General features: G+C 42.7%; 1 protein-coding gene across 2 annotated transcripts in view; it reads right to left on the bottom strand.

Moving 5' to 3' along the window:
- Vps35l (VPS35 endosomal protein sorting factor like) overlaps nucleotides 1–15,607 on the bottom strand; it is a 149,615-nt gene that overhangs the window by 48,003 nt on the left and 86,005 nt on the right. For both annotated transcript variants that reach the window (XM_045143951.1, XM_045143952.1), the window contains exons 19-23: nucleotides 12,859–12,939; nucleotides 11,298–11,360; nucleotides 10,073–10,158; nucleotides 4,975–5,055; nucleotides 1,450–1,513 (exon numbers count right to left, since the gene is read on the bottom strand). In XM_045143951.1, coding sequence (XP_044999886.1) covers nucleotides 1,450–1,513; nucleotides 4,975–5,055; nucleotides 10,073–10,158; nucleotides 11,298–11,360; nucleotides 12,859–12,939 — 375 coding nt within the window. The remainder of the gene's footprint in view (nucleotides 1–1,449; nucleotides 1,514–4,974; nucleotides 5,056–10,072; nucleotides 10,159–11,297; nucleotides 11,361–12,858; nucleotides 12,940–15,607) is intronic.

The raw sequence follows: 15,607 nt of genomic DNA on the forward strand, positions 1-15,607 counted from the left end.
ACCTCAACCGCCCCCCCCCCAACACACACAGAATTAAGGCAAAGATGGTTGTTTCCAAGAAAAGCTGCAGTAACCCCTTCTGTTGCAAGGTTATTTTGACTTGTCCCATGGGGAGGTTGAGTTTGTCCACAGTAGAATGTAACAGGCTCGTGATACCTTCTCAAATTTGTTTTCCAGAGGCCTTGCGTTCCAATCTGTGCCCTCATGGAAGGCACACCACACACAACATCTCTGAAGAGTGATGATGAAGAAGCTATGCGGAAGGTGAGTGAGGCCGCCCTGGATCCTCAGGCTGTCTAGCCATGAGATTTGATACCCTCCACCCCAGCAGCCTGCTTAAAGCCCAGCTATCACACAGAATTGTAAAACCTAAGAGTACAGTTATCCCACACCACCACACTTTGGAATGAGCTACTCTGCAAGTATAAAGGAGTAAAATGGATGGTTGTTTTTACACATGGCATTCTGTTCGGGGGACCCCTGTTTTTACCACCGTCTGATATCCAAATACCTGCTGCTTCAGAGAGTTCGTCTCTCCACTGTGGGTCCTCATGATTTAGGTCAGGCAGAGTCACAGAGATCTTCAAGATCTAGCCAATCATTGTGTTGAAGGACTCCATCCAATTTAATCTAAATGTTAGGCTAGAGAGCTGGGGCCAGAAGCCTGAACTTCAGGGCTGGGAGATAGCTCAGTCTTAGTAAAGTGCTCACCTTGCAAGCATGAGAAGCCAAGTGAGATCTCCAGAAACCAAATAAACTGCTGGGTGTGGTGGGGTGTACAAGTAATCTGAGTGCTAGCAGGCAGGGAAAAGACAAGTGCTGGGGGGCTCACTGCCAAGCCAGTCTAGGCTAAACTGGTCAACTCCAGGCCGATGAAAGACCCCGTCTCAAAAAAGGTGGCTGGCGTTCCTGAGAAATGACTCTTGAGGTTGTACTCTGGTCCCCACATGCACACCTATACACACACTCCCACACACATGTGCACCTGAATACGGATAAACATATATGCACCTATCCACATAGGCACATTTATACAAGGTGGAAGGCTCTTGAGGAGTGACTGTCAAGGTTGTCCTTTGGCATCCGCATACACAATGGGGAGGTGAGGGAAGCTGGCATGGAGCTGAAGATGACACAGATGGTGGGTCCTGGCAGCATGAGCATGGTGGGGACCTCAAGTCCCACTGCTCCCCAGGGGCTCCCATCCATACACATGGCCATGGCCATGGAGCCAAGACATTCTCCCAACCTCCCTGCTTTAAATTTTTTCCTAAAGCCAGTTTATCTTGGCTCTCTTTGCCCCAGGGGAAATCTGGCTCATATAAGATGTTTTCTAATTTCATCTGTCTCAGTAAAAATAAAAAGCCCCAGAGATGTAATGTGAACTGCTTTTGTCAGAGCAGGGATAAACAGATTACATCACACTGAAATGTCTTCCCCTGAACTTACCATTTTTATAAATCCATTAATCAGATGTGCCAGCATTCTTTTTTCATCCTCAAGAGTGAGTGCACTAGAATCAATAATTGAGCATAATTAACATAGTGGCCACAAATGACAGTTTCTAAAGAGAAAAGCACCAGGAATGGGCAATCCTACCAGTAAGAATATTTTGCACTTTCCAGATGTCAGCAACTCTCAGCAGGCTGTGCATATTTCTTCAGATAAAAGCATGTAACCAAAGTAAACATGGCCAGGGCTAGGGCTGGGGCTCAGAAGAGTTGTTTGCCCAGCATTCACGAGATCCTGGGATCAATTCCCCAGCACCACATAAAACCACGTTTGTAATCCCAGCACCTGGGAGGAGGATCAAGGTCATGCATGGCTACATAGAGAGTTCAAGGACAGCCTAGCCTGATAGACATGAAACCCTGCCTCAAAAAAAAAAAAAAAAAACAAAAAAACCCTCATGTATATGTATTAAAGTAACTTTCTCTAGAATTTGAACAACAATATCTAATGTCAACTTCTGTATTTCAGAAAAATTTTGACATTTTATTATAAAAACTTCATCATATCCAAATAAATTTTCAATGAATACCCACATACTCACCATTACCATTCTAACATTACCATCTTACAATACTTTAAAAAAATACATTTTCCCAAATATTTTTATTTGAGAGACAGAGAGAAAGAAGGAGATAGAATGAGTATGGGCATGCCAGGGCCTCCTGCCACTGTGCACAAACTCTGGATACTTGCACTACTTTGTGCATTTGACTTTATGTGGGTACTGGGGAATCAAATTCAGGCCATCAGGCTTTGCAAGCAAGCACCTTTAATTGCTATGGCATCTCTCCAGCCACTGATAGTTGGTTTATCACACAAATACCTATCCTTTTGTCTATCCATCAGTTTATCTTATTTTTTTTGTATGTACCTCTTAAATCACAGATCTCACTTATATTTTCAAGAAAAACTAACAAAAAGTTAAATTTTAATCACTGAAATATTTGATAATACATATGAAGGCCTACAAGTAGTTTTCCAAAACTTATATCTAAACTTTTCAAAACTCTGGGCTAGTGGCATAGCTTGGGGGTAGAGTGCTTGCCTAGCATGTGTAAGGGCCGAGGTTCGAATGCCAGCATCAAAGGAAAACCTGCAAGAGCCCAGAGAAAATAGGAATGAAAGTTTTTTGGTGTTTTTTTTCAAGGTAGGGTATCGCTCTAGCCCAGGCTGACCTGGAATTCACTATGTAGCCCCAGCCTCAAATTCACAACAACCCTCCTGCCTCTGTCTCCTGAGTACTAGGATTAAAGGTGTGCACCACCATGCCTAGCTTGAATGAAAGTTTTTGTTTAGCTTGCCCAAGGGAGAAAATAAACCTTCGCAAGGATTACTTTCTGATATACAATGTCTCCTAAGTTCTTTTGTTTTTTTTTTTTAATTTTTATTTATTTGCAAGGGGACAGACAGACACACACACAATGGGCGTGCCAGGGCCACTAACTGCTGCAGACAAATGCTAGATGTGTATCTGACTTTGCATAGGCACTGGGGAATTAAACCCAGGTCATTAGACTTTAACTGCCTTAACTGATGAGCCATCTCTTCAGCCCTGTTTTAATTTTTTTGGCTTTTCAAGATAGGGTTTTACTCTAGCCCATGCTGACCTGGAATTCGCTCTGTAGTCTCAGGGTGGCCTTGAACTCATTGTGATCCTCCTACCACTGCAACCCCTGGTTCATCCTCATGACTCCTTTGGGTCTCCATGCAGGCAATCCAGCAAACTTGCTACACACTGCCCATGACTATTTCCAAAACACAATACCAGGTTGCAAATTCAATGACCCTCGCTTTCCTGTATTTCTTTATTTTTATTTTATTTTATTTTATTTTATTTTTTTTGAGGTAGGGTCTCACTCTAGCCCAGGCTGACCTGGAATTCACTCTGTAGTCTCAGGATGGCCTTGAACTCATGGCTATCCTCCTACCTCTGCCTCCTGAGTGCTGGGATTAAAGGCGTGCACCACCACGCCCGGCTCTCCTATATTTTTTATACTCCATGAAACCAGATAGGGTGCCAATTTGTTAATCTCTCATACAATTACAGCTGAACAGGCAAAAGTTTCAGCCCAAAGATTTCATTTCTGTGCCATATCCCTCTGTCACACCAGTCCATTTCTATGCAAAGAAACCCTGCACAAATTCTCAGGACACAGGCATAACAGCAAGCCTCTCACACAAACTATGTCTAGCCCAGTCTAAACAAAAGCTCTTTCTCACCCTTATAAGCCAAACCTTACAGTCCTTAGTTCTTACTGCATTCAGATCTTTCAACTCTGACCAGAATAACCCATCAAGCTGTACTTACAGCACTGCAAGACATCTCTTAGGGCAAGTTTCAAATCTTTCCACATTCCTCTTGAAAAATCATCTCCAAAAGGCCAAAGCTACATGGTTAGGTGTCTAGCAGTAATGACACCACTCTCGGTACCAACTTTACTGTTGCAGTCAGGTTCACACTGCTGGCAGAAATCACCTGACCAAGAGCAGCTTTTAGGAAAAAAGGTTTATTTGGCTTATGACTCAAGGGGAAGCTCCATGGTGGCAGGGGAAAACGATGGCATGCGCAGAGGGTGGACATCACCTCCTGGGTAACAACAGATGGACCACAGCAACAGAAGAGTGTGCCAAACACTGGCAAGGGGAAACTGGTTATAACATTCATAAGCCTGCCCCCAACAGTAGACAGCCTCCAGGAGGACTCAATTCTCAAATGCTATCAGCTGGGAACCTAGCATTCAGAACATTTAAGTTTAGGAGGGACATCCAAATCAAACCACTACAACAGTCACAGAAATAAAGATTCCAAAACTGAGGGTGGGAGGGGGTGCAAATAAGAAAAGAAATAGGATGCGTCTGTGGATGATAATGTTCCAGAACAAATTTCTCAATTCTTACAACGTTTTCCAGTAAGTCAAGCTGCTGTGCTAAAAATTCTTTGGGATTAAAATAGCCACAAATAGCAAGCAAGATGGAAACACTAAGTTAAAAACAAAACAAAACCCTAAAAACCAGAGGGGTAAGTCCAGCCTCAAAGGTAAGGCCTGTGGTTAGATCTGAGGCTCTAGCTAAGAAGTAAGAGACTTCATTTGCATATCAGATAACTGGCTAAGAATGAGATAAAATTATGGGGCTAAATTACTTCTTAGCTGACTGAGTTCATTTTTATACAATCTACTACTCTCAGAAACCTCCAGGAGACTCGGAATTTGAGTTCACTTGCATGAAACCAGCCTTTTCTCCCCTCAAAAGTCCCCGGGTAAAGACATCTGCCAGGTCCTTTCTCAAGAAGGTTTTCCTGAGCTCCCAGCTCTCAGGCTGGAAATAGTCTTGTCAGCAGGAATCTCAATAGAACTCCTCAAGTTGTTTGCAGTGGCAGCTTAAACCAGTGCCTCTCTGAAGAGCACCAGGGGTGGTATTTACAGCCAGCCCAGGCTCAGCCCAGCCTCCCACTTGGCTTACTTCACAGAGTCGTGCATGGTCTTGCAAATGTGCAAAAGGGCATTCAGGATCACTGGGTCCTTGGTGGGCTCCTGCTGATGCCTAGGAGACATTGAAAGACAATGGTAAAAGCTCTGTCCATGCCAGCAACAAAAGAGTGGGTGTAGTTCTCCTGTGCTATATTGAGAACAGCAAATGGTATTGTCCTAGATTTCCTCTTTGCTGTTCTTTTAGTAACAACTTACTCACTTACACATATTACTTCTGGCTGCAAAATCAAGGAGTGCCACAGTTCCAATGCTGGGCAAAGGGAAGCCTGTTTGCTTACTATGTTTTAAACCCTTGAAAGCTGCCCACAATCTGTGTGGAAAGTGCCAGGTAAATTACATAACAGGAAAACTCTCAATATGAATCTTCCTGTAAGAAAAGTAGGTGTATTTATTTATTCCAAATACATCAATGATACATCAATTAACATTAATTTCAGGAAGTAATCCTTTAGAAAGATAGCAAAGAAAGCTGCCAATTTTTGAGCAACATCAAACTCAATTTTCCAAATTCAGTCATATCTATATACTTCATGTTTAAAACATTTTTTACTTAAAAAAATTTTTTTTGTTGTTATTTTATTTATTTTAGAGAGACAGAGAGAAAGAGGCAGAGGTAGAGAGAATGGGCGCGCCCAGGCCTCCAGCCACTGCAAACAAACTCCAGACGCATGCGTCCCCTTGTGCATCTGGCTAACGTGGGTCCTGGGGAATTAAGCCTCGAACTGGGGTCCTTAGGCTTCACAGGCAAGCACTTAACCGCTAAGCCATCTCTCCAGCCCAAAACTTTTACTTTTAAATGTATCCTTGTCTTAAAAAAATGAATCCCTATGATAAACTAACCATATGTTATCTGTTATATTCCAAATCAATGTATAGCTTTTCAATGTAGAGTTTTTCATGTTGGACCATATACTCTTGTCACTGTCTCCTCATTTTCCTTTTCCTTTCTCTGTATGGATAAAATATGTGTTGGTGGGCTGGAGAGATGGCTTAGCAGTTAAGCTCTTGCCTGTGAAGCCTAAGGACCCCGGTTCGAGGCTCGATTCCCCAGCACCCACGTTAGCCAGAAGCACAAGGGGGCGCACGCGTCTGGAGTTCGTTTGCAGTGGCTGGAGGCCCTTGCGCACCCGTTCTCTCTCTTCTCTCCCTATCTGCCTCTTTCTCTCTCTGTCACTGTCAAATAAATAAATAAAAATAAACAAACAAATTTTAAAAAATTATGTGTTGGTACCACCATTTCCCTCCTCTCTGCTCCTATTCCACTGAAGGACCTCCTCAGTGGGCAGTGGGATTGCTGGTATTCACCGTGGGGTTGTGGGTTATGAGTTGTGAGAGCAGCAGTCAGTCATTGTTGGGTCCTTTTCTTTTTTCAATTTTTTAAAAATTATTATTTTAGAGAGAGAACTGGCAAGTCAGGGCCTCAGCCACTGAAATTGAATTCCAGACGTTTGTGCCACCTAGTGGACATGTGCAACCTTGTGCTTGTCTCACCTTTACATGACTTACGTGGGATCTGGAGAGTTGAACATGGGTCCTTAGGTTTGGAGGCAAACACCTTAACCACTAAGCCATCTCTCCAGTCTTCCTTTGCTTTTCTTAGTGCTACAAATAGGCCCATTTCTTTCTTTCTTTCTTTCTTTCTTTCTTTCTTTCTTTCTTTCTTTCTTTCTTTCTTTCTTTCTTTCAACTATTTGTGAGCAGAAACAGAGGGTGGGAAAAAGGAGGAAAGAAAGAAAGACATGCCAGGACCTACTGTTTTCCAGATGCATACACCATCTATGCATCTGGCTTTACAAAGGTACCAGAGAATCGAACCCAAGCTGTCAGTCTTTACAAGCAAGTGCCTTTAACTGCTGAGCTATCTTTCCAGCCCTTGTCTATTTTTTTTTTAATTGCCAGGCATGGTGACACACACCTTTATACCTTATTATTTATTTATTTATTTATTTGAGAGAGAGAAAGAGGTGGGGGGAAGGAGAGAATGGGCATGTCAGGGCCTCCACCCACTGCAAATGAACTCCAGATGCATGACCCCCCCTTGTGCATCTGGCTTATGTGGGTCCAGGAGAAATGAACTTTAACTGCTAAGCCATCTCTCCAGCCCTGATTTTCTTTTCTTTTTTTTTTAAACAGCCATTCTTAGAGTAGCAAATACATGTACTTTTATTTTAAAATTTTATTTTATTTATTTTTTTTTTTTCTTGAGAGAAAGAGGCAGCTAGAGAATGGGCATGCCAGGGCCTCTACCCACTGCAAATAAACTCCAGACTAATGAGCCACCTGGATCTGGCTTTACATAGATACTGGGGAATTGAACCTGGGTCCTCTGGCTCTACAGGCAAGCTGCTTAATGGCTAACTCATCTCTCCAGCAAACCCCCTTTTTTTCTAAATCTCACATTTGACTACCTGAATTTTTAAAATTATGAATATGTGCACATGCATGTTTGTATGTGTTTCTATGTGTGCTGGTACATGTGAATATGCATGTGGAGGCCAGAATATAACCTTGAGTGTCAACTTCAGAAATGGCATCACTTCCTTTGGGACAGGGTCTCTCTTTGGCCTGGAACTTAGCAATTACATAAGACTGGGTGCCCAGCAAGTTTAGGGATCCTCCTGTCTCTCTGTATCCCCAGTGCTGAGATTACAGACATGCACTGCCATGCCTAGCAATCAAGCTCAGGTCCTCATGCTGCAAGTCAAGCACTTTACTAACTGAACTCTCTCCCTGAAGTTATTATTTATTCTTTCTTTTGGTCTCTTCACTTGGGAGTCAGGGTTTGTTGTTTTGGCTTGTTTTTGAGATGGGGATTTGCCATATTGCCCAGGCTTAGTTTAAACTCTAGTGATCCTCCTGTCTCACTGTCTCCCATGTTTCAGGGAAAGCAGATGCAGTGTCATGCTTAGCAAGGATAGGACTGTAGGTTTCCCAATAACCCAACAATGTGTATATACAATAGCCTCTTGGTGACTATCAAGGGATTGTTGAATATGTTGCTCCATTATTCCATTGGTTTTGAGTGTGTTTGAATAAATATGATAATGTTCCATCTTGAATACTCAATGTCTTGGATTTCTTAAAAATATTTATTTTGAGCCAGGTATGGTAGGTCACACTTTTAATCCCAGCAATTGGGAGGCTGAGGTGGGAGAATTCCTGTGAGCTCAAGTCCACCCTGAGACAACATAGTGAGTTCTAGGTCAGCCTGGACTAGAGACTCTACCTCAAAAAAAAAAAAAAAAAAAAAAAATCTAAACACTGAAGAGAAACACTTCTTGGCACCAGTCCCTTCTCAACAGGCCTTCATTTTTATCCATTAAATGCTTGGCCACAAGCAGGTAATCCAAACACACTGTCTTCCAGCTATGCATGCTAGCACACGCAAGCCGTAATCCTAGCACTTGGGAGGCTGAGACAGTAGGGTTGCTGTGAAGGCTACAGTTGGTTATGGCAAGTAAGAGGCCATTCATGGCTACAGAGTGAGACCTTGTCTCAACCTCCCTCCCTACCCTGGCCAGAAACAGGGAGGGGCTGTAGAGATGGTTCAGTAGTTAAAGGCACTTGCTGAAAAGCCTAATGGCCCAAGTACCCATGTACTGCTAGATGCACAAGATGGTGCATGTGTCTGGAGTTTGTTTTCAGTGGCAATAAAGCCCTGAAGTGACCCCTACTTTCTACTTGTAAATAAATATTTTTAAAAATCCCATGGCAAAGAAAGACTCTTCCAAAAATACACTGTAGGACATGGAGTACCTGGCTCAGCTGACGTCAGTACTTGGTACTCTGCCCCTTGCCTTCTTAAACTCTAGCTATAAACTTTAATCATGATGCTTGATTACTATTTTTTTTTTTTTTTTTGAGGTAGGGTCTTGCTCTATTCTAGGCTAATTCACTCTGTTGTCCCAGGCTGGCTTCAAACTCATGATGATCCTCTTACCTCTGCCTCCCGAGTGCTGGGATTAAAAGTGTTCACTACCATACCACAATACCCAGCCTGATTTTTCTTTTCTTTTCTTTCTTTTCTCTTTTTCTTTTTTTTTTTTTTTTTTTTTGAGGTAGGGTCTTGCTCTATTCTAGGCTAATTCACTCTGTTGTCCCAGGCTGGCTTCAAACTCATGATGATCCTCTTACCTCTGCCTCCCGAGTGCTGGGATTAAAAGTGTTCACTACCATACCACAATACCCAGCCTGATTTTTCTTTTCTTTTCTTTCTTTTCTCTTTTTCTTTTTTTTTTTTTTTTTTTTTGAGGTAGGGTCTTGCTCTATTCTAGGCTAATTCACTCTGTTGTCCCAGGCTGGCTTCAAACTCATGATGATCCTCTTACCTCTGCCTCCCGAGTGCTGGGATTAAAAGTGTTCACTACCATACCACAATACCCAGCCTGATTTTTCTTTTCTTTTCTTTCTTTTCTCTTTTTCTTTTTTTTTTTTTTTTTTTGAGGTAGGGTCTCACTCTATCCCAGGCTGAGCTGGAATTCACTCTGTTGTCCCAGGCTGGCTTCAAACTCATGATGATCCTCCTACCTCTGCCTCCCAAGTGCTGGGATTAAAAGTGTTCATGTAATAAAAATAAAAACAGTTAAAGAAAATAACAAGTGTTCACTACCATACCACCATACCAGTCTGATTTTTCTTTTCTTTCTTTCTCTCTCTCTCTCTTTTTTTTTTTTTTTTTTTTTTTTTTTTTTTTTTTGAGGTAGGGTTTCACTCTAGCCCAGGCTGACCTAAAATTCACTACATTGTTTCAGGGTGGCCTTGAACTCACAGCAATCCTCCTACTACTGCCTCCTAAGTGCTGTGTTTAAAGGTGTGCGCTACTATGCCTGGTCTGATTTTATTTTTTTAAATGAGATTGATCTTGCTATATAGCTCATACTGCACTGAACTTGCCATCCTCCTGCCTCGGCTGAGTGCTGGGATCACAGGCATGTGCCATCACACCCAGCAAGACACTTCATTTTTGCAAGGTTCTTCCTGAGCTACTCTGGCATGAGATCTTGTCAGTCACTTGGCTACAAGGTACATGATCCAATTTAATAACACCAATCACCACAGCCTGCACTCACTTGATGAAAGTCTCCATGATGTATTTGCACACTTCTACCCGCACACTTTCTTTCTGGAACATGTCTAGGAACGGTAGAAATTTTTCCTAGAAATAAAGAAAGCACTTGATATGCAATTGACACAAGTAACTAGAAGGAATTGTGGGTCATTTTTTCTTTAGGGTGTGTTTGGGACTTCCCTGAAGGACCTGGCTAAGATTTTTTAATTTATTTATTTATTTATTTATTTGAGAGCGACAGACACAGAGAGAAAGACAGATAGAGGGACAGCGAGAGAATGGGCGCGCCAGGGCTTCCAGCCACTGCAAACGAACTCCAGACGCGTGCGCCCCCTTGTGCATCTGGCTAACGTGGGACCTGGGGAACTGAGCCTCGAACCGGGGTCCTTAGGCCTCACAGGCAAGCGCTTAACCGCTAAGCCATCTCTCCAGCCCTAGCTAAGATTTTTTTAAAAACCATCACAGATTAAACATCCTCAATCCCAAACTTGAAATCTAAAATGCTCCAAAAATTGAAACCTTTTAGTGCCAACTTGATGCTCCAAGTTGAAAATTTTACAATGTAACACTGTTTCATTCACACAATTTTCTTTCCTTCCTCAGCCTCCCTCTTCCTCCATCCCTCCTCCTTTCCTCTTGGGTCATGTGCACAGTAAGCAAGCATTCTACCAATGGACTGCACCTCCAATCCCATGCAAAGAATTATTAAAGATATTGTACAGAATCGCCTTGAGGCTATGTGTATAAGTGTATATGAAACAAGTAGATTCTGTGCTTTTGATTGGAGTACCATACCCAAGATATATCATTATGTATATGTCAATATGGGAAAATTGAAAACACTTCTTTCTGGTTCTAAGCTCTGGACAAATGATATTTCATCTATACTCCCCCCCACACACACATACATACAAACTGATGTGAAAAGAAAATGAGGAGGAAGCCATGTAACTGAATTGCAAGAAGTGAAGAGTTGTGTCATGCCCAGCAGGTGCAAACATCTCATTTCTAAGCGATGAATGAAACGAGGTGAATTTTTTAGTTTCTTCAGTTTATGTGTACCACTTTTCCAAATGCTGCTTCAGCTATTAGGACAGAATTTCTTACTTAGGTGAAAAGCCCTACCTGATTGCTTTGTAAAAAGTATTTTTTCGGCCTGAAGTAACATAGAAACATCCTTTGACAAAGGACATAAATTTCCAAAGGTAGTAAGAAATGTTACTTACCACTGAGAAAAGGACTGAGAAATCACGGAAGTGGGCGATAACTTTCTTAATGATTGACTCAAGCTGTGAAACACAACAAAGAACACCTCTTATTTGATAAGATCTGTTCATTTAAAAAGGCAGCTCCCCTTTCTAGCACTCCATTACAGCCACACTAGGCTAAGCCTGAGCTGTTCAAGGTAGGACAAAGAGGGTTGGGTTAGACCCTACCTTGGTCTGAGTTTACCCTTCCCATTCTGACACCCTACTTCCTAGTTCCAGGGAAGCTGCAGAGTGGAGCTCAGGACAGTATCTGTGAGAACTTAGTGGGACTTTCCATGTGTTCAGGGCAGGAGCTGCTCTACAAGGCTCAGCATTCACCTTAGCTATCACTGCTATTGGAGGGAGGACAAACTTGACCTGTAAAAGCCTCATAGTCCCTACAGAGCCAGGCTGGCCTCAAACTCCAGATTCTCCCGCCTCAGCCTCAGGAATGCTAAGAATTTAAGTGGCATTAGCACACCTAGCTCCCTGATTTCTTTTGATGCTCAAACTGGAATCCCAGGATCTTTGCACATGTTCCCATTGATGTCTGATCACTTTTATTATTTTCTGGCACACACTAAATTCATTCTGTACTTCCTTGTCCCAGATCTGTAGTAAGCCAGTTCTCCGCAGATTTCCCCACTCCTGAAGATGTCTTTCTGATGTACTCCTCCTTTCAAACAAAGATACTGACAGGAATGGCCAAAGGCTGCTGGACCCCAGGGCATCTCATTGTTCTTTAGTTATTGTTCAGTATCTATCATCCTCAAAGGGCGTGTAAGAACATAAAGAACATAAAGGAGCCCCAGGAACAAACAACAATCCCCTAAACACACCGGCATTTTTAAATTATTTATTTATTTATCTGAGAGCAATAGACAGTGAGAGAAAGAGAGAGACAGAGGATGGGCACACCAGGGCCTCCAGCCACTGCAAAGAACTCCAGACGCATGCGCCCCCTTGCGCATCTGGCTAACGTGGGTCCTGGGGAATCAAGCCTCAACCCCGGGTCCTTAGGCTTCACAGGCAAGCGCTTAACCACTAAGCCATCTCTCCAGCCCAACACGCTGGCTTTTATTCTAGGTCATGGAAATGGGAATAAGTTTTTCCCTCAAGTTCTGGTTTACCTTGACACTCTGCATTCCAAGACCATCAGGGTTTCTCCCATTCACCATGTCAAAGTACAGAATCTTCTCTTTCTGACCTGCAGTATCAGTATCACTGTGTGTGGACAGTTACTGATGTCACCATATGTGGACAGTTACCTGACTCCACCGTATGTAGATACCACTGATGTCACTGCCTGTGGACAGCTACCTGATGTCACTGAGTATAGATGGCTACCTGATGCCACCGCATGTGGACTGCTGCCTGACGTCACTATGTGTGGAAGCTAGTGACATTACTGTATGTGGCTGGCTATCTGATGCCACTGTGTGAGGACAGCTACTGATGTCACTGCATGTGGACAGGTAGTTCCTGACAACTTCATTTAACTGAACCCTATGGTTCAGTTGCAAAGATGCAAGTCTGTTACCTGAGGGTAGGAGTCCTCAAATGCGCGATCTGGAGTCATGTGCTTGATGACATCAGCCAGCACAGTGTTTACCTCTCGCTTCTGAGTGGGAAAAAGAGACCACTTCTGTATCATCAAATGCTGATGGACAATCACTGACTTTTTTTTTTCCTCTGTGAAAGGCACTAATGTATTCAAAATACAGTGCTGGGCATAGAGCTCTTTGGTACAACACCTGCCTAGAATTAGAATGTCTGAGGCACTGGGCTCCATTCCCAGTACATTAAAACAGAAAAAAAAAAAAAAAATCATACAACTCCAGGAAATAGTTTCAAAGGTTGTGAAAATAATACAAAGGAGGAAATCTTGCCCGTATCTCCCAGTGTAGTGCTCTGGCCCTCCAGACTGCAGTGTCCCTCAAAGTCAGTACTGAACACTGTTCTCAGAGGTTCTGGGGCTTTAAATTGTTCCTGATTTACCTGATGGTGGTGGTTGGGGAGGAAGATATCCAGGCTGCTTTCTGCCTGCATGGCCCAGGCCCTTGCCACAGCATTTGCAAAAGGAATACTGCAAGGAAAGCACAAACTTGCCCCTTATAAGCCATATGCCCTAACTGCTCATTTCTGGCATTTCTATCAGGGATCAGCCATCTCCAGCCCAATTCCAGCCTATTGTTATACAGCTGGCAAGTGAAGAATGGTCTTCATATTCAAACCAAAAAGAAAACAGTATTTCATGACAGCAAAAACAATGAGATCCCATGGGAGAGAGTGAATTCACAAGTGGAGATAAGCTATAATGGACACTGCAAGCCTTAAAATGAGCCAATGGGTGCAACAGTGCTATGTCTGTTATGGGGGAAACCAACTGCTCTCTAATTGGACTGCAGGCCTGCTCCATGGGAGGGAATACATACAACAGGGGTACTCATGAGCCCTAGGGGTGGAATGCCTGCTGGCATCTGCCTTAATGTACATATTAGTCTCACCAAACTGCCTGGTAAGCACTTCTGTTAATGTTCATACCCATATATTACTGCTATTCTCACTTTTGGTTAGAGAAGCTTCTCTTTTCAGATGGCTATAACCTTGGGATGACTCAGAAGGCTCCACAGTGCTGAGAAGAAGTGACAGAGGAGTGCTCAACACTGAGACATCTCTATCACACTTTCCAAGGCTCAGAGTCCATTGTGGAAGAGGTGGCATAAAGAATGTAACAGTCAAAAGACGGGTAGGGCTCCTTACAATGCACTCTTCCAGACACAAAATGGCCTTAATATCCATGACCTTGAAGTACCTGACACTACCTAAACAAGACCATCATAATAGGATAAAAAGATGATGACACCAAAAATAAAAGAGACTGACTGAGAGGGGGAGGCTATACTCTAGAGAGTGGAGTTATGAATGGGAAAGTTGGTAGGGGAGGGGATTACCATGGTTTATCATCAATTTTAAAAAATAAACAATGAGACCCACATTTCAGTGTATATAAATAAGATTTCCAAGAACCTGGCGACACTTACTCATCTATCGTCTGATACAACAAAACAGCATAAGCTGTATAGTTCACAAACAACAGAAGTTGACTATTCATAGCTACAGAAGCTGAGAAGTCTAAGAGGAAGGTACAGGCAGCGGTGAAGGCGTGTTCCTCTTAGTCTTATCCTACTATGCCCTCGCATGATGGAAGCGGCAAACAAGTTCCTTTGAAGCTTCATTATAAGCACACTAATTCCACTCAAAAGGGTGCCTCTCTCATGCTTTTTCTGATCATTTCTCAAAGCCTCCACCTCCTTTTTTTTTTTTAACTGTGCTGGCATTCTGGAACAGCTAACAAGAGTAAGTACAAACCAAACCCAGAATGCCAGACAGCTGCTGGTGTACAAGGTAGGCAACCTCTTCTTAGTCTTGTCATAGCAGGGATTAGGTCTAAACAGGGAAATCTAGAGGGAGGTGGGTAGAAATAGTCAAACCACAACAATACAACTGTTGAAAGTTGACTAAAATAAGTGACTCTGAAAGGATTAAAAGTCAACTTGTAGTGCTTCTAAAGACCCTGCTATTTGGTGAGCCCAGTCTTTCCCAAACAAACCTTGGTTTCAGTCTGCACCCAGGAAAAGAAATATTTTTCTTTGTTTAGGGAGAAAAAAATATATCCAAGTGTAGCATGTTTAAGAATACTACTTTTGTGCTGGGTGTGGTGGCATACACCTTTAATCCCAGCACAAGGGAGGTAGAGGTAGGAGGATCACCATGAGTTTGAGGCCACCCTGAGACTACAGAGTGAATTCTAGGTCCATCCTGAGCTACAGTGAGACCCTACCTCAACCAACCAAAAAAAAAAAGCCTGGCAGAAACTACACAGTGAATTCCAGGTCAGCCTGGACTACAGTGAGACTCTACCTCAAAAAATACAATAAAAAAATAAAATAAAAATGCTACTTGTGGGCTGGAGAGATGGCTCACCAGTTAAGGCACTTGCCTGCAAAGCCTAATCATCCAGGTTCAGTTTTCCAATTCCCACATAAAGCCAAATACACAAAGTGGCACATGCATCTGGATTTTGCAGTGGCTGGAGGCCCTGGCATGCTCATTCTCTCTCTCTGCTTGCAAATAAATAACTAAAATATTTTAAGAATTATAAATAAATAAATAAAACTGTTACTGGCTAGCATCTCACAGATGTTCACAAACATCTTAGCATCTAAAACTCCAAAGTTCCTATGGTGAGCAATGTTTAATTTCATAGCACTGCTCAAATTGACAAG

This window comes from Jaculus jaculus, chromosome 2 (assembly GCF_020740685.1).
Source record: "Jaculus jaculus isolate mJacJac1 chromosome 2, mJacJac1.mat.Y.cur, whole genome shotgun sequence".
Lineage (NCBI taxonomy): Eukaryota > Metazoa > Chordata > Mammalia > Rodentia > Dipodidae > Jaculus > Jaculus jaculus.